We start from the raw sequence: 18909 nt of genomic DNA on the forward strand, positions 1-18909 counted from the left end.
TTTTCTAAGGGTGTTTAGAAAAAACTGCTCGAGGGCACCATTGGGTGTAAGGCCGGCTGACTATGACTGACTATGATTACTAACAAAATTAATTTAAAATTGTAAAATAGAAAATGATCAGTAGATCAGTAGCTATTAAAATAGATATAAGATATATTGTGAACATAATTTAGTAATAATAAAAAGCATTTAAAAATCAAAAAAAAAAAAAAATCAATTATCAAAAATACGGTTCGGTGAATACTGGTCACAAAGTCCCTAACATCTCTAAAACGGAACATCTGGCAGCCGAAAAGTCCATCATACTAACGAGAACTTGAATGTCAAATATTGTGTTTTCGCGATTTTCATTGCAAAAATTTTCTTTGAGACCCAAAAATACATATGAAGAATTTAAAAGCTTCTGAATTGTCTCTAATTGCGAAGCGCTTTAAGAATCCCCATACTTTGATTATGCTCTATTACAGTTTGGTTCGTAGTAATATGGAGTATGCTTCAATCATATGGTCTCCTTATTACCAAACTCACATTGAGCATTTAGAGACCATTCAGAAACGTCTTTTGCGCCATTTATCCTATAAGACTGGTCTTAAAAAACTGTTACCATCTTATAATGACAGACTTTCTTTTTTCCATATTGCAAGTTTGTCTCAGCGCAGAAGAGTTTCTGATTTGTTAATTTTATACAAGATTAACTTTAACGTTAATGTCCGATTCACCAGATGCTCAAATTTTTTTTATCCACCAATTTGTCAAAGCAACACTTCTTTCAATAGTGCAATCGTTCGTATATGCCGTATTTACGATAGCTTAGATGATTGTCCCGACCCCTTTAGTGACTCTTTTAGTATTTTTAAAACAAAGGCGAAGAAAATAATCTGTGGTTGATTTGCTTCTTCACCTTCATTGTCTTTCTTTTTCTTTTTTACTTTATCTGTTTCTTTTTTTTAATCTTGATGTTTTTGTAATTTTACTTTTTTATATAACCATGTGGTGCTCACTGTAAATGAAATATTTTATTTTTATTTGTGTTTATTATTATTTTTTGTCTCACTATACAACTTTCTTTTTATATTTTATTCTGTGTGTGTGCCTATTTAAATAAATAAAAAAAAGGAAATAAAAAAAGTAATTAGTAATTGATCGACTGTCCTCAATTATTGAGCAGACTATCATTGCGTGTGCCAAATAGAATGACTAGATGTAATGAGCTCCTTTACATACCTAATACTTTTTCTAATTATGGAAGAAGCTCATTAATCTGGCGTGCAAGCTCCACCGTCAACACACTAATTTTAACAATTTCTATGTTTGACTTATTTAATATTAATGCTATACAAGCTAGAGTGATTATTGCAAATTTGTTTTTCGATGATTAATTTTATTGAAAATTTACGATTGTGATTATGAATTTTTATTTTGATGTATTTATTTTGTCTTTTTGTTTTTTGTTATATATTATATTATTTTTATTATTTCATAATTTTTATCATATTATTATTCTTATTATTTTGATATTTTTATTATACTGTTATTTCTATTTTTTTTCTTTTTTTGTTTTCTTTAACTATCTTACTCTATTATCATTTTTGTTTCTTATTTTAAATGTTTGAGCTTTTCTTTTTTTTACCTATATGTGAAAATTATTAATGGTTTACTTAACATAATTATGTTTTTTTACTATCAATCTATGTAACTTAATAAACTGTAAATTTTCCAAATAAATAAATTAAAATTAAAATTAAAATTTCGCAAATATGAAAGGCGGCCGTAGCTATAGGCGAAGTTGCGCGCGACGTTGTGTGAAATTGGAAACGAAAATCAGTAGTTGCAGTAGGCGAGGGTATGGGCGTGAAAGCGAGCGTGTCGGCCTCGCGAGCGTAGAACGTGGCGCGGAAGGCGGCAAGCGCAAAGTAGTCGAGTGCTGAGTGCAGAGTGAGGATGGCTGGTGTTGTGATGGAGCGCGTGGAGTTCGAGAGCAGCCCCGAGGAGGATGTGGCGGTGGTGCGTGCGTTCGGCGAGATGGGGCTGTGCGAGGGCGTGCAGCGCGGCCTCTTCGCCTACGGCTGGGAGAAACCCTCGGCCGTGCAGCAGCGCTTCGTGGCCGCGGCGCTGAAGGGGCGCGACCTCATCGCGCAGGCGCAGTCCGGCACCGGCAAGAGCTCGGCGCTGGCCCTGGCCGCGGTCTCGAGGGCCTGTCGCTGTCTTACTACTACCGCTGCCATCACTGCCACTAGTACTAGTAGGGACCCCACCGTGCTGGCGCTCTGCCCCACGCGAGAGCTGGCCGCGCAGCTGCACAGGGCGTGCCTGGCGCTGAGCGAGCACACGGAAGTGCGCTGCCTCTGCGCCACGGGGGGCTCCCCGCTCATGGACGACGTGCGCAAACTCGACTACGGCCACCAGGTCGTCGTCGGCACTCCCGGCAGAGTCATCGGTACACCACACACCCACTCGTCTCAACTTTCACTCTACTCTTTCCATGCGATTATAACATACTTATCTATGCACATTTTTCAAATCTACACTATGTCGTCAGAGAAATGTTATTTATTTATTTTGCTAGGAAAATTTACAGTTTTATTCAATTACAAAATTACTACCGCCATCTATGTATAAAACTAAAGACTACATACACGTCACCCAGATTTCAAACTTCAAACGCGTCTTAACACATTCAGCCCGGCGCATGATTTCATACATTTGCCCGTGCGGCACACAATTAAGGTCTGTTCATACCTAGTCAGCACGTACCGACTTCAGCAGGTATCCGGCCGTACGAAAGTATTCTTTGGTACATTTTGTATGGGTATATTCATACCAAGCGTCATGTTTACGCCACGGCAGGCTTTCAGCAGTACCCGACATTTCCTGTTCATACCTTACGGCAACATTCGTCAACGTATCGTATCCGTTTTTTTGGCCATCGTGGAAATATACACGCGAATTATGTGCCATGAGTCTGCCGCTTTGCTGTTTTGGACCAATTATCCATAGTGACAGTTGACAGCTATTCAATCTTTCGACATGGTTTTGGTGCAAATATTTAAAAAATATTTAAAAAAAATTTTTAATCATCCACAAGCTCCTTATATGTACAGTGTCGAAAACTCTCCTTCGGTTTTTCTATTTTTTTAACATGGGATGCACATCAAAACGCCTCCGTGCTTTTTTATTGCCTTCTTGAGCTTCTTCTTCCAACAACAACGCGATTATACATAATTTTTCGTTCGATAAACGCCGAAACATTTTTGCTGACTTGTATTCTGACGCGTAGCTACGAATGCACATGTATGCATTCATATTGTTAGTACTCGACAATACGACGTAAGCAATATTGCGCCGTGTCGTCATGGCCTGTAATATATAAGTAAGTCGATTTTGCCTTGCACTCGGCCAAAGTGCTGTGAACGTGACGTGACCGCGACGTGTAGGTAGATATGAATAGAAATGTAATAAAATGACATATTTGAAACGGAGTCGTGCAGTGCTGTTAAATCACCTTAAATAATGAGTTGTTCCTAAATCTTTAGAGCTTTATACGAATTTTAGTGTTGGGGTGCTCAATAAAGTGGAACCGTAAAATTATAGTCTGCTATAGAACTATCCGCGTGGCCACCGGTGGTACACGCCGGGTTGAACGTGTTAAAGGATATTTTATCTCTATCGTAATGGCGAAGGATCCATTTACTTATATTGATGACCAAAACGAGCAATATGGCAAAGTATGAAAACGATCGAATAAGAGGCAAATTTTTTCCTGAATTGTAATCGTAAATGAAACGTAAAGGAGGTTTGTAATAAAAAGAATTATTAAAAGAAAAACCATTTTAAAATTTTCGCATATAGGTGAAAGAAAAAAGAAAATTTAAACATTAAAATATAAAAAATAAAAATAACAATATTATAAAAACAATAAAATAATGATAAAAATTCACAATCACAATTACTAATTTACAACAATATCAAGTATCAAAAAACAAATTCGCAACAATCACTCTAGCTTGGTTTGCATTAATATTAAATAAGTCAAAATCACAGTTGGTAGAAATGAGTGTATTGATAGTGGAGTTTGCACGCCAGATGAATGAGCTTCTTCCATAATTAGAAAATATATTAGGCACGTAAAGGAGCTCATTACATCTGGTCATTCTAATAGGCACACGCAATGATAGTCTGCTCAATAATTGGAGCCATTGAGGATGTTCAAAGTTGTTAAGATGTCAGCTATCTCACAAATTACTCGTCACAAAGTCACTAAAATCTCTATAACGGAACATCTGGCAGCCGAAAAGTCCATCATACTAACGATAACTATCATAGTAACGAGAACTTGAGTGCTAAATATTGTGTATTCGCGATTTTCATGGCAAAAATTGTCTATGTGACCACCCCAATGTGACGAATAGTCCAATTACCCTCCCTTTGGACAAGTGGAAGTAAATGCTAACACCTACAAGCATCTTCATAGGATGCATAGGATAATCAAAAAGGGCTGCCGATGTACCTCAAGAATCTTTTCTGGATACGCTCCAAACTGTCTCTTGCACCAGAGAAATCTGGGTTCCAGACTTGGGATATAATAATAGAAGGGCCCTAAAGAATAAATAAATTGTATCAATATGAAGCGGTACGTCTCCATAACTACGCTACAACCCACAAAATACAATCAGATCAATCCACTTATAACAAAATGTATGCCATGTTGTTTATTGGGTAAAAGTCGGGTTTATAGACGAGGCGAACCCGCTCCGTCCTGTGATTAGCTGCTTTTTGCGAGTATTTCCGTGACTTTTACCTGATGGAATACTCCGAATTCGGAATATTTCCGTACGCTGCCCAACCGTCCGAAATTATATGCGAACCAGGCAGTATATGTTGGGAGTATTGCATCAGGTAAAAGTCGAGCACGGCAATACTTGATTACTCGTAAAAAGCAGCCAATCACATGAAGGAACGGGTCGAACGAACCTTTTAGGTCCGACTTTTACCGTTTATTGTGTTTTTGAATGCATTGTACAATTTTTAAAGATGCTTACCCATCTTGCGGGTAATATAAATAAACAGAGAAGTTTTTATCGGACATACGTCGAGCATCAAATACAACTGATGCTAAAATTATTTAGGAATGTCTGTGGACAATCGTCACTTGATAACAATATAACGCTTAAAGCCACTTTTATTATAACATTTCTCTGTATATAATAATGATATATAATTTTCATTAACGAAGATTCCATTTTCAGTTCCGGATTTGGATTCCATTTTCAGTTCCAGATCCGAATTCCTGTTTCAGTTCCGGATCCCGATTACTTTTTCAGTTCATGTTTAATCGGTTTATATTACAAATATTGAGCGAAGCTGAGTAAAACCACTAGTATCCAAGAAAAATGCAGTCCATTCTTATCGTCCCTCCAACTCCCGCATATTTCCTTCCCTTCGTGCATCCGTTTCACTTCTGTCTTAACTCTCCATATTAAATCCTTCCAATGAAAAACTGCAGAAAACGAGAATTATCGCCAAATTTTGATGTCTACCCAGTACTGTCACCCAGCGGATTTCCATTGGCAAAAACTTCAAGTTTCCAAATATAAAACTTCCGTAATTTTTTTTTAAAAATGCATTAGTTGCAGCTTCGAAATGATTACTTGAAGAATATACAAAAATTCCGCCTATTGCACTTATATTGTTACAAAAAAAAAAACAATTAAAAACCAATGAATTTATAACTTGAATGCAGTCTGCCTTGAACAGCACTTTTCGATAATAATAAACGAAAAATTCTCAAACACCACTTTTTCATATGGAATAACACTAATATTGTTATAATTTGGGGATAAAATCCCCCTGCAGTGTTTATAATTATATTCCATAACAAATAAACGGTCCAATTGTTCTATTTTGACTAGGATATCCATATTCTTCGGTATTTCTTATTAATTTCGTAAATTCTATGCATATTGGCATGTTTTGATGACAAAATTCGTCCGTCGCTGTTTTTAAAATATATATTTTAGTCCTCCACAAATATATTATACACATATATAGGTAATAAATTCCGCAAATAAATATTACAAAAATAAAAACTACTCTGCAATAAAAAGTGATTTATCAGCAAATCAACAAAACATTCACCGCGTTTTATCACATTCCCCTACTTTATTTTATTTTCTGAAATCACCGTTCAACATAACACTTATATATTATCTTATATTTTATCATAGAGAAAAATGTACAATAATGAAAATAATAATACAGACAGTAGAACATTTGTACAGCTGAGAGGCGATGAGCAGATTTATTGTAAACAATATATGTACATATGTAAAGGAGACCAGATAAACAACATATATTATATATATATATACGTATGTAGAGCAGATTTATAAGGAAGATGTAGAAAATACATCAGTTTCAAATTCCAATGATGATATTGCAGTAATTCCATTTACGACTGTGTGTTATCAATTGAAGAACAGCTTCAGTAAGCTATTAAAAATAAAATAGACATTATAATGAAATGAAATTGAACTAAAAAAATTAAATCCAAACTTCAATAATGGAAATATATTATATGTAATAAAAAAAAAATATATATATTTTTTTTGGAAAATATTTCTTAGTATATAATAAATAATGTTTATTGGCGTTTCGTTAAATATGTTTATTTAACACAAAACAGTCATTTATTTTTGTAATTGAAAAACCCAGTAATTTACCGATAAATAGTAAAAAAAATTAATCCAATTACTGGTAAACGGAAATTGAACTTGTTTCAAACTTTGTAGTACGTTTTAATTTATTCATACCCACATTTGAATATCGTCAATAACAGAGACACGTTGATCGAAAACTTTCTTCATCTTTTCAATACGTATCGATTTCCAAAATATTCAAGATAAAAAATCAAGTTTCACGAATTTCAGATTTGATCCGACGCAACGCCTTTCGCACTCGTTCCGTCACGACCTTCATGCTGGACGAAGCCGACGAGATGCTGAATCAGGGATTCAAAGAGCAAATATACGACGTGTACCGCTACTTGCCGCCGGCGACCCAAGTCATCATCATGTCGGCGACTTTGCCACACGACATCCTCGAAATGACCGGCAAATTCATGACAGACCCCCTGAGGATTCTGGTCAAACGGTAATTAAAGGTAAAACAATTACTCAAATTTAAACGCATCGTAACTTTACATGTTTGTTTTTTTTTCCAGTGATGAATTGACACTCGAAGATTTGAAGCAATTCTTCGTTGCCGTCGAACGCGAAGAGTGGAAGTTCGACACTCTGTGCGACCTTTACGACACGTTGACCATAACTCAGGCCGTCATTTTTTGCAACACGAAGCGCAAGGTGGACTGGCTGACGGAGAAAATGAGGGAAGCCAACTTCACAGTCAACTCGATGCACGGCGATATGCCTCAGAAAGAAAGAGACACCATCATGAGAGAGTTTCGGTCCGGCCAAAGGTACGTTCCCAATACCGTACAATATAAGACATAGACGTACGATCCGAGGAATTGTTAATGCGTTTTTTCCGACAGCCGAGTCCTCATCACGACCGATCTGTGGGCGAGAGGCATCGACGTTCAACAAGTGTCGCTCGTCATCAACTACGACTTGCCGAACAATCGCGAGCTGTACATCCATCGTATCGGCCGTTCCGGTAGATTCGGAAGAAAGGGCGTCGCCATCAATTTTGTCAAGTCTGACGATATAAGGATTTTGAGGGATATCGAGCAGTATTATTCGACGCAGATAGATGAGATGCCTATGAACGTTGCAGATCTCGTTTAGTCTATCCATGTAGTTATGCTTTCGCAACCAAAAAGTTATTTTCCTTGAAGTGATATTATTTTTATATACATATAAAATTAGTTGCAATTTGAATTGGCGCCGTTCAGATCCTTTTTAAGACTTGTTAACATTTTATTCCTAAGATGCGCATTACAAAAAAATATAAACTTTAATCAAAGACTACGTAATGAGACTGATTTTGACATACAAATATTATATTATAAGAGAGTATTGTTGTAATTCTTGGCAGGAAAAAAAAAACGATATCAAAATATTATATTTTGTATTAAGTTTCATAGAATGTAAGTTAAATTGTATTTTCTAACGTTTCAATAAAAACTAAAAAATTTTACAAGAATCGTTTCACTATCTATGTATAACTTTTATTTGACAATTTTCATAATAAAGTAAATATTATTCTTATATATAGAATGAGGTGACATTCCTTACACTCGTAACGGTATTAAAACTTGAATTCTTTGTATTTCTTTGCTTGTTTAGAATCTGTCGTCTGTTGACGTTTTCGTTTACTCTAAAACAAAAAAGAAAAGCATAAATAAAAAAAAAATTTAGATGTAAAGTTAAATGTTTAAATAAAAAGATTACCTTCTGTCGGGCGACATGATCCGCCAACATGTCTGAAAGATCTTCCCGAGTGGGTTGATTCTGTTGTGCTCTGAGTTGTTGTTCATAGCGTGCTGCCATCGCATCGGCGTCTAGCTCCAACTCGGATGGATCCAACGCCAACTCCACAGCACCTCCTCTACTCTCGGTCGTAGGGTTCGCAGGTGCTCCTCCACGTTTTCCCGCTAAAAGAAAAAAAAACGGAAAACATTGCAAAAATCCTCATATTTTCATAATACCTACACCCAGCGCAAAGCGAAGCTTATCAGTTGCATCACATGCAAATAACGATATATTTTAAAAGACTAGGAAAGGAATTTAAAATAACAGTTTTCGTATTACTTTCTACAACTCCTCTTCATCAATATACAGCAAAAAAAAGCGATTTCGTCAATAGATAACATTATGAGGGGAATCATTGTAAATTTGGAGTAAAAATGAACATTTTTTTTATACTTGGATTATATTTCATAAATCAAAAAATCGATAAAAACGGATTTTTTTTCTTTTTCAAGCTTTTCAACATATCAAAGGGACTTCAAATAATAATAGGGCATACAAATAAAAATGTTTTTTTATTTTAATATTTAATGGGACCCCGTTTGTTTTTAATAAATAGTTTTATTCGTTTAAGTAGTGATTCATATTATTTTTTTAATAATTCATCACTAATTTCATTGTAGCATACATCATAAATAATGTATTTTAATTATTTTATGGTTTTTGGTTTCTTATCTCTAATTTTTTTGCCTATTTTGCTTCACATATTTTCAATTATATTTAGATCCGAGCTGTTTCCTGGCCATTCAATGGAGTTTATACCTAAACTATCTTTATCTTGATCGATATTTAAAAAAAAACCAAATGGTGATATACCAATGCATTAAAAATAATTAAAATTAATTGTGAAAACGATTTGAATACTCTCAAATTTTGAACGATGCGCCGGTGCTGAATCATCGTGAAAGACAAGATCCTTAACCATTTCCGGTAAGCCTTCTAATGTAGGAATAACGCTTTTGTCGATGATTTTTTTATACTCCTGTGAGTTGACTATCACATCTAGTTTAATGATTGACCCAACACCATACCGTGTGATGGCCTCCAATACCATACCATGGCGAATGTTAAACAGTCAGCGCTAAGCACGATTCTTTATAGCGTTCGCCCGATTTTCGTCGTACTAGCGCCATCTCATCTGATCCAATCAGGTTGAATTTGGATTCATCTGAAAAAGTAATCGTCTCCCAATCTTGAACTGTCCAATTTTTCTTCTCTTTGGCCCACCAAAGACGAGTATCCTTCATTTTCTTCGTGAGGAGGGTTTTTTTTTTGCACGGCGCCATTAAAATAGACCAAGTTCATTTAGTTTATATTGAACTGTTCTAAGGCTTACTGTTTTTTCCAACTTCAATGAACTCAGACCTAATTTCTGACGCAGTTTTGAAAGTGTTTTGAAGTAAAATTCTCTTTAAAATCCTTTCGTCTCGAGAAGTCAGTTTTTTTGCCATTTTTCCTCTTTCAGCAGGTGTTATGTCTATTGTTTTTTTATACTTCTTAAAAAATATAGTTATTGTAAGTAGAATGTATCCCCACTCGTCGATAAATTTCCGTAAAAGAATAATTTTCCTCCCAGAAAGTGACAATTTTTGATTTCTCGGCGATGGACAAAAATTCATATTTTACGCTCAACGCTCACAACACTAAAAAAAAACACGCACTACTTGAAAGTCTGGGGGAAACAGACTGTAAAACTTTTTGGCAATAATACGTTGAGGTAAGCTGAAAACAACTGTAAAAGTATAAAAACAAAATTGCCAGAAAGTGAGACCCAATAGGGCGAAAAATGGGCCATTCCGGTAAAATTTGTGACTGATAAGCTTCGCTTTGCGCTGGGTATATACATATATCGGGAATTAAAATAATCACCTAAAGCGGCAGGCGGTTGATTTCCACCAGCTCCAGTCATATCGTAAACGTGAGTGGAGGCCATCATTCCTGCAGTCACTCCTCGGCGCTCAGCAAGCACTTGATAAAGTACTGGAGTTTCACCACTGAAAATATTTCAATAAAATAACGGAGTAGTAAATTCAATAATCAGTCAAATGGGTAAATGAAAAGTTTCGTTTAATGATGTACGTATATTGTCTACTAACCCTTCAATGTCGTTTTCAATCTTCTTTTTACGCAGTTCAATAGTTTCCGGAGTCTCCAGACCTAGAGGAACCGATGAAGACATTCCAGATGGAGTAGCCAAACCTTCTCCAGGCGTTATCAAACCACTCTGATCTGCCTCACCAGGGGTTTGCATCTCTTCACCTTCAGATTCTACAAACGTAAACAATCATATTGGTAAATGAATGTACTTTTATCGTAAAACTACAACCACAATTTCATAATACAATACCTTCTTCTGAAGATTCTCCTTCAGACTCAGATTCTAACTCTCCCCACATTGTGCGATCCACTTCTACTTCTTCAACATCCTATAATAATAATAAATAATACAATTAAATAATAGGTAATGATAAGATCACTTTTCGTTGACAATCTTTCTTATAACCGATTCATACTTACGTCTTGAGCATTTTGGGCGTGTCCAAATACATCTCCGTAGAGAGGTTTACCGTGCTCGTCTACCGGTGGTTTACCCCAACCTCCTGCGTGATAACCGAAAGCACAACTTTCGGGAATTGGTGCGTTTAGACCAGGTATTTTTAGATTTGGATACGACGGCGGAGGTCCATATCTTTGTTGAGCGATGAGCCACGGAGGCGGAACCTGAAAAACGAATATTTATAACAATCGTCGCGAAAACATTGTTAACTACATAGATTAATAAAAAAAATAAAATGAACCTTGTGGCAGTTGGGACCGACTGGCATACCGAGAGCGGTTCTCAACTCTTCGCTTAAATCCCCGGGTTTTTTCTCTCGCAGCCTCGTTTCGAACTCTTTACCTTCGTAATAAAGATCACCGTGAATCGTCATGCGGGGTTTAGTCTGCCATCTTAAAATTAACAAAATTATGTAATGTGATTAAAAAAAAATGCATTTTAAAATTTAAAGTGGAAACAATCGGATGATTATTTTAATATAATAAAGACACTATTCTGAATGTGTGTGTCGGATAACGCTAGCTGAGCATAATAAATCGATAAAAAGCCTAAACTTTGAATAAATTCATTAGTTGAGACGAACCCGCAAAACCACAAATATCCTCTTATAGGTATATCTGAGTTCAACGAGTCTCAACCACTAAGCCAATGTCGATTCTTCGTTTGGACTTTTTTTGTCAATATTAATCAAAATTGCTTACGCCATGCAATATAAAAAAATACGTACTACGGTAATTTTGTTTGGCTAGGTTTTGAACCATTTCTTTTTGATATCCGAATCCCGATTCTGATTTTTATTATTTTTTTTTACTGCATAATTTAATATGGCATAACCTATGCGATGATATTTCATCGGGTTTATCACTAGTTAGTATATACATATATTGGGAATGAATTTAAATTTAAATGTTCGTTTTCAAGATATTATTATATGTAGTAATATTGTTTCCACTTCATTCTATATTAATCAAAATATAAATACTTGAAGAAGGCGTCGTGAAGTTTCTGATAATCAATGTCAATTTTTCCGAGCTTGGGACGCGCCCTCTCTCGCATCTTGGCCTTTAAGGTTTTCGTCTCTTCTTTGTCTTGCAACGAGGCACGCATCTCCATGATACCAGTTTTTTTGATAAAATCTGGCAGATCAAACGCAGGTTTTTCTATACCTCGCTTACCTTGAAGATACTGAGGACAAATATGTTAGATTAAAAAAAAATAACTATAATAACCTGCTAATGAAGTGGAGTAGAAATTGGTCAGTTCAGACTTTTAAAACTTTAAAAATTGTATACCGTACCTTGCGTTTATAACACCAGTGACGGGGCACTTGTACAGTGTTACGGTGAGCCTTGAGCTGAACGAGAAGTTTGGGATCCCGAGCAGTCACGTCATACATTTCAACCACATCGGGACGAGATACTAGTTGCTTAAGTTCAGCCACGGACAACCGTGAAAGTTTCTTCAGTTTCCTTTTTGATAAACGTTCTTTTTCATCGTTAGCTTTTTTCTAAAAAAAAAAAAAACCAAGGATTAATATTTAAAATAGTAATTTTAAACCGTGATAAAATGCACATGTACCAACTTCTTCAGTTTCCTCGTCCACTTCGAACTGATCGCGGACTTTTTCCGGTTTCCGGGGTATAGGAGCTAATTTAGCCTGTAACGCCGGATCGTCCGGCTCCAATTTAGAGTCGCTAATTTTGAACACTTCAAAGATGCGATGAAATTGCCTGTACATTGGTTCCAATTCGTGAAATTGTATATTCTCTTGAATGTATCTAAAATGTGAAATCGTATTTAGTACAAATTTGCGCAAGCTTTTAAATCAAACGTACATATTTACATAAATATACTTACTCTATTTCGGCATCCAACGTGATAGCTTCCTTCCCTTTAGGCTTCGGAACTTTTTCAACTTCTATCTGTTGAGTTTTCTTTGCCTGCTCTTCCTTTTTAGTTTCTAGTCTGTTAGCTTTCGCAAGCTTCTTGCGTTTCTTTTTGCGGCGATTTTTATTCGCTTTGCCGGCACCCTGATAAGTTTATAACAATACATTAAAACGTAATAATTTTGATTTTTCAAAACCGAGTATTCAGTTTTTTTTATATGATCTTTTTCGACATACCCAATTATATATATTTATATATTTTAAAGCTTATTATTTGATACCCAATAATTGTATAAAGACGATAACATATTTGGAAAATTAATTTGAAAGTAAATATATTTATACCTCTTGTTTGGACGGTTCTTTGGTAATCCCTGGAGGAACTTCATTTTCTTCATCAGAATCACCCTCATCGTCTTCCGCATCGTATTCTGAGCTGATTACTGCAGCCGGTACTGGAGCAGGTGTCGGTTTTTCTACAATAAAACAAATAAACGAATAAAACATGACATAAATATTATGTAATTTACAATGAGTATTAATTACCAATTTCCGAGGAATCATCGAGCGTTCCGAGTGCGGCAGCGCGTTGGTCTTTAAACGCGAGCGCTTCTTCCAAAGCTTTCGGAAGAACAACATCGGGAACTTTCTTTTTAAGCTCTTCCGGTTTCTCAACTTTAAGAGACAACAGTGATGGCAAATTGCTAGTGTTTTGGTGCCTTTGAGGTTTAGACGGCCCGTCGTCGGGACTCCGCTGATCGGGCGAAGAACCGCTCCACGATAGAGGGGGTGGACCCATTCCGGGAGGCGCAATATTTCCGCGATTCGGAGGACCCATTAATTGGGATCCCATGCCGGGAGGACCGGTCTGTTGATTTGGTGGTGGACCGATGAGACCGGAATTTGCAGGCATTTGATTCGACGGGGGAATCGGCAGTGGATTCGACGGCATGGTGCCGGGTGGCCCCACTTGATGTGGTGTTGGCGGAGGAATTAAGCACATTTGAATTGCTGGGGGAACGGTGACTTGTCCTATTCCCGGTGGTCCTGGCAGTTGATTTGAGCCGACAGGTACCCTCATCATTTGATCGCCTTGTTGTGATCCGTTGTTGAAGCCTCCCGGTGGCATCATCGGTCGAATGTTTTGCATGCCTACGCCGGATGGAGGCGGACCCATCAGTTGGCTTCCAGGCGGTGCAATGTTATTGCCAAAGTTTGATGCGGGGAAGGTCGGCTGAGGCGGCCCTGGCATTACAGACATCATTTGACGCTGCATTTCCATTTCGTGTTCGCTCATCGATTCTTGAGCTATCTCTTGCATCGCCGAGTGCTGCCTTCGCAATAGGTCCTCTTGGCGCTGTTGTTCTATCATTGCATGTTGCTGGTAAATACGCTCCACCATTTCATCCTGAAATGAGAAAGTTCAATTATATATTTACAATACTGTAAAAAGTTGGTCTATCAAGTGAACAAAAGGCCGAAACCTTTTGCAGGACGTAAAGATACGATGAATTTATTCCTTTTCATTCTCAACCCACTTAATGTAACGTGTATTTTTATATAAAAAAAAACTGAAAAGTTTTAAGTAAGGTAAATAAATCTGCATATTATTATGAACCAATCGACTTGAAGAAATTTTTGGTTTATTATACTTAATTTTATTTACAAATGCTCTACGAAAGTGTTCAAGCTATTGGTCAATGTTTTAAAGTTGCTTGTGTGTATTTTTATTTTAAGATAATCATTCAAAAATAGCATCTTCGTATAATTATACTCAGAAATATGACATTGTACAATAATAGCATTATGGTTAACGGTAGCGTTTCCCAGATTGTTTTGGCCTCTCGAATTCCACACTGACCTCTAATTCAGCTCTCCACTGTTATCAGGTATTTATAATCGGTTTAAATACTCCTCGCAGCATATTATTACATTATATATATCACCCGTATAGGATTTAAAATATCAGATATATTTTCGTAATCAAAAATTGACCTAACCTACAGAGTTTTAGGTTATGAATACGTTTGTGTTTGGAAACAGGCGAAGAGCCGACGTATACGATGCTGAGTGTTCTGATAGTAACTTTTAAAGGAATTTCAGGTTGTATATAATGGAAACCGGCATTCGAATGGAGGTTCGATCAGTTCTGTCATCCGATCCAAGTTCTAGTAGTGTAGTGAATTGAAGTTTCAATGATTACCTCCTCGCCTCGATCCGCCATGTTTGTTTGAGGTACAGAACAGTAGGCGCGATGTTCGTCCAGCAGACGAAGCAATTAAAGCCCTGAAGGGGGCTCAAGTTAGGGCGGAGCACCCACTTTTAGCGGCTGCCGGTTGACAGCAGACGCAGTTCGGTCAAATCGCAACCAAACCACATCAAATGCACGCCATGGTCTTGACACCTTTATTAACGGCCTTCCATTATTTACGATTTTCATTTTAACTAAATATTATTTATTCACCACTGGTTGGTCGTGTTTAGACTTTAAGAGTGATGATGAAATTCTAAAAAAATAATCGAGTATATGCTTACCAATTTTGGTTTTTGTAGAGATACTTGCAACTTGACATTAGTTTTCGGGCCGTAATTTTGAAGCATCTGTTCTAATTTATAAAATTTAAATATTTACTGTTGTGGTTTTTATAAAAATGTGTCGACACACTAATCATTTGTGATCATATACTTATATATGTAGTTGAGTTGTATATATGAATTCAATGGGTAACAGTCACCGCAACGAATGTTAAAAAATTGAAAATGTTCGTTTACCATGAATATGTACATATGAAAAACGATTAGTATATATATCAGTGGCGTGTGGTAAAACTCTCTCTCCCCCCGTCGTACATCCTCACTTAATTTGCGCGAGCAGGATACAAGAGAAACAGGCTTTTCCTCCCGTATCCTGTGCGCACACATTAAACAAGGCTGTATGACAAAAAAAGAGAGATAATTTCACCGCATGCTACTGATATATATTATATATACATAGTACCGTTTACCATGCACCCTTTTTTATCTCTCGATTTTCGATCTTTGCCTTCCGATGTTTGCTTTTTCGATCTTTTGACTTTCGGTGCCGTGAGGTAGACACGAATTCAATATAATACAGAGCCGGCTCCAAGCTAAATAGCGCCCTTGGAAAAAAACAAGTTTGTCTCCCCCCCCCCCCCCTTAATGATTACACTGGGCAACAAAAACAATTACCAGAGCGGAGACTAATCAATCTTTGCTAAGTTTGACCGAATGAATTCGAATATGACAATGATTTTTGTTGCTTCGCTCTTGCTTACAAGATATGAGCGTTTAAAAAAATGCGCAATTTTTACAGTTTTTTGGCTTTTGCGGTCTTTAATTCAAAATCTAGTATCGCCGTGCTCAAACTGAGTATTGGAATCAATAGTCGGATGTTTTTCTATTGATTGTGATTGTTTATTGTTTTAAAATACTTATAATTAATTGTCTAGCAAATTTTAAAAGTCAAAAATATATATATTTTTTACGGATTTTTTCTCCGTGCTATTTTGCTTTTATTTGGCCAGTTTTTTATTTAACCACGTTTATAAGGAATGGTTTTCTATCTCAATATATTTTTTAAATCTAAACGTACTAGCTCGAGTGGTAATTGCGATAGAAAGACTTTTGTTGGTGGCCATGTTTATGACGCAGATAGCATTGGTGCAAGTGAGATGGCATGTAGTCCACCTCACTGAATACAGCGGTCGGACATCTGACTATTGGTTCCGATACTCACTTTGAGCACAGCAATACTAGATTTTGAGTTAAAGACCGCAAAAGCCAAAAAAACTGTAAAAATTGCGCATTCTTTTAAACCCTCATATCTCCTAAAAGAGAGCGAACCAACAAAAATCATTATCATATTCGAATTCAATGGGTCAAACTTAGTAAAGATTGATTAGTCTCCGCTCTGGTAACTAAAACACGTGATTTTTTGTTGCTCAGTGTTATCAGCCCATTATATAAAACATTCAGATGTTACTAAAAGTGTACATTTTTTTCAAATAATACAATAAAAAACAACAACTGCATGTCGATCAAATAATTGAATCATATGGAATGACGTGTGCAACTACATCACGTTTCTTTCTGCTCAGACTTTTTGAAAGCTTTCCACTTTTTTTCGTCTGACGAAATTTGTTATTATTATTTTTTTTTACTAGCCTCTTCTTACTACACTTACTACGACATTTGGGTTCTTATCTGATCGTTTTCAAACTTTGTCATTTTGCTCGGTGTGGTCATCAATATATGTGGAAATGAAGTCCACCATTACGATGGTGAAAAATAATCGTAATAGACACGTTTGAAAATACTCCATAATCTTTATTGTCCACATTGGCGCATTTGTCCACACTGTTCCGATCGTTTTTTCTGTCCCTTGCTATGTCAGATTTTAATTGTTTAAATGCCTATAACTTTTTTCATTCTATATTTTATAGAATTTACTTTATAGGTTCTCATTATCACTCATATATATTTTTAGTTCACGCATAGTGTTAATAATGAATGTTAAAATGTTGATCGATATAGTTGTTATGTTTGTCTCGTCGTAGGGCTTCCAAGCCGGCTTAAACCGAAACCAAAAAACCGGCTTTTTGACCATTTTTCAAAAAACTTTTTAAGGTTTTCTTTAATTAATGTTTTTTTTCCTCAAAACTAACAATTGTGAATTTCAAATTTCTACGAAAGATCAAAAAAAAAAAATTCGGGTGTGACCAACCCATGACTTTATCTATGTATTTGAGGAATATAAGAAGGTTACAAAACAAAATTCGATATTGAACTGATGACTATGATAGCGATACAAATTGAGCGCAAATGTATGGAAACTTGCACAAAACAAAAGTTCTACTTCCGGTTGTCTGATTGTGTTCAAATTTTTTTTATTACTAAAAATCACTATCAGTATCATACTCATTAAATATCAAGAAAATAAAAATAATTTTAAAGATCAAAATAAAATATTGAAATATTGTTTAAAAAAAAAAATACTACTTCCGGTTTACGAATTCTGACCAAAACCCTACCAGCTCTAAGTTAGTACATAAAGGATAGAAATATAAATTTTCAGCTTAATACGTTCAGGGGTGCGGACAGAGTAGTGGGCACAACATTTTTGACCTTTCTACGAGGAAAAAAATCCCACTTCCGATTTAGTTAGTGGTTTGGGAGATAATTGAATTCAAAAACATAAAAAAAAGGGAACACCTATAAGGCGAGGTACCATTTCCGGTCAACTTAAAAATTTGAAAAAAATTTACGTCGTGTCGATAAGAATTTCAGTAACCGATACTAAGTTTCAGTTCGATAGGACTAACGGTGTTAAAAATATCCCCAAAATACACACCCACACAGACACACACACCCACACAGACACACACACAGACACACACACACACACACACACACACATTTTTTCTAGATCATGAAAACGTGATCAGTGATCGATTCTGAGTTCGAATCAGTCAAAATCTCGAGTTCGAATTTTCGCATGATCACAAAACTTCATCTATTGTTACTACGTACATAGATAAAGTAAAAATGAAAGAAAAAAAAAATCAACCAATAAAATCGTCGTCATAGAAACTTTGACTTGTTTTTGACGTTCCCAACCAAAAATACTTACATACATACAAACTTACATACAAAGTCTCTTTTGAAATTACATATATATTAGATTTTCTAGACTTTTTTTCTCCACTTAAAAATCTTTAGCACGTCTGACGCTCAGTATATAAATATTTAGAAATTTTGACATAAAACATAAAAAAGTTCGCCACCCGACATTTATGATATCTTATTTTACGATGGTAAAAAAATATCTAGTTTTGTTTTTGTTATTATAAATAGGATTTTATATTGTTGAATTTATCATGCATGTTTTCATTCATAACGGAATTATTCGTATCTCTATGTACGAAACTATGGCAATTGATAAAATGATATCAATTGATTC

At 35.9% G+C, this 18909-nt stretch overlaps 2 protein-coding genes across 2 annotated transcripts; one reads left to right on the forward strand and one right to left on the reverse strand.

Moving 5' to 3' along the window:
* Positions 1-1832: 1832 nt before the first annotated feature.
* Positions 1833-8133, forward strand: LOC143921709 (eukaryotic initiation factor 4A-III-like). The gene is made up of 4 exons (XM_077445059.1): positions 1833-2437; positions 6927-7149; positions 7220-7474; positions 7550-8133. The coding sequence occupies exons 1-4, from the start codon at positions 1942-1944 to the stop codon at positions 7800-7802; spliced, it is 1227 nt and encodes a 408-aa protein (XP_077301185.1). The 5' UTR covers positions 1833-1941; the 3' UTR covers positions 7803-8133.
* On the reverse strand, positions 8067-15343 carry Sf3b2 (splicing factor 3b subunit 2). Its single transcript, XM_077445057.1, has 14 exons — positions 15133-15343; positions 13476-14337; positions 13275-13405; positions 12901-13073; positions 12626-12821; positions 12341-12550; positions 12026-12228; positions 11285-11435; positions 11004-11207; positions 10834-10912; positions 10583-10754; positions 10356-10480; positions 8409-8611; positions 8067-8334 (listed from the first exon to the last, which is right to left on the reverse strand). The coding sequence occupies exons 1-14, from the start codon at positions 15151-15153 to the stop codon at positions 8266-8268; spliced, it is 2799 nt and encodes a 932-aa protein (XP_077301183.1). The 5' UTR covers positions 15154-15343; the 3' UTR covers positions 8067-8265.
* Positions 15344-18909: the final 3566 nt, after the last annotated feature.

Source organism: Arctopsyche grandis, chromosome 13 (genome assembly GCF_051622035.1).
Source record: "Arctopsyche grandis isolate Sample6627 chromosome 13, ASM5162203v2, whole genome shotgun sequence".
In the NCBI taxonomy this organism is placed as follows: domain Eukaryota; kingdom Metazoa; phylum Arthropoda; class Insecta; order Trichoptera; family Hydropsychidae; genus Arctopsyche; species Arctopsyche grandis.

What these genes read in the sequence shown, in the direction of transcription:
- LOC143921709 (XM_077445059.1), top strand. Translation starts at nt 1,942, where the DNA reads ATGGCTGGTGTTGTGATGGAGCGCGTGGAGTTCGAGAGCAGCCCCGAG. An exon ending in CACTCCCGGCAGAGTCATCG is followed by an intron (nt 2,438 to 6,926) that starts GTACACCACACA and finishes CACGAATTTCAG; the next exon opens with ATTTGATCCGACGCAACGCC. An exon ending in CTGAGGATTCTGGTCAAACG is followed by an intron (nt 7,150 to 7,219) that starts GTAATTAAAGGT and finishes TTTTTTTTCCAG; the next exon opens with TGATGAATTGACACTCGAAG.
- Sf3b2 (XM_077445057.1), bottom strand. Translation starts at nt 15,153, where the DNA reads ATGGCGGATCGAGGCGAGGAG. An exon ending in TCGGTCCCAACTGCCACAAG is followed by an intron (nt 11,208 to 11,284) that starts GTTCATTTTATT and finishes TTCGTTTTTCAG; the next exon opens with GTTCCGCCTCCGTGGCTCAT. An exon ending in ATCATGTCGCCCGACAGAAG is followed by an intron (nt 8,335 to 8,408) that starts GTAATCTTTTTA and finishes TTTTTGTTTTAG; the next exon opens with AGTAAACGAAAACGTCAACA.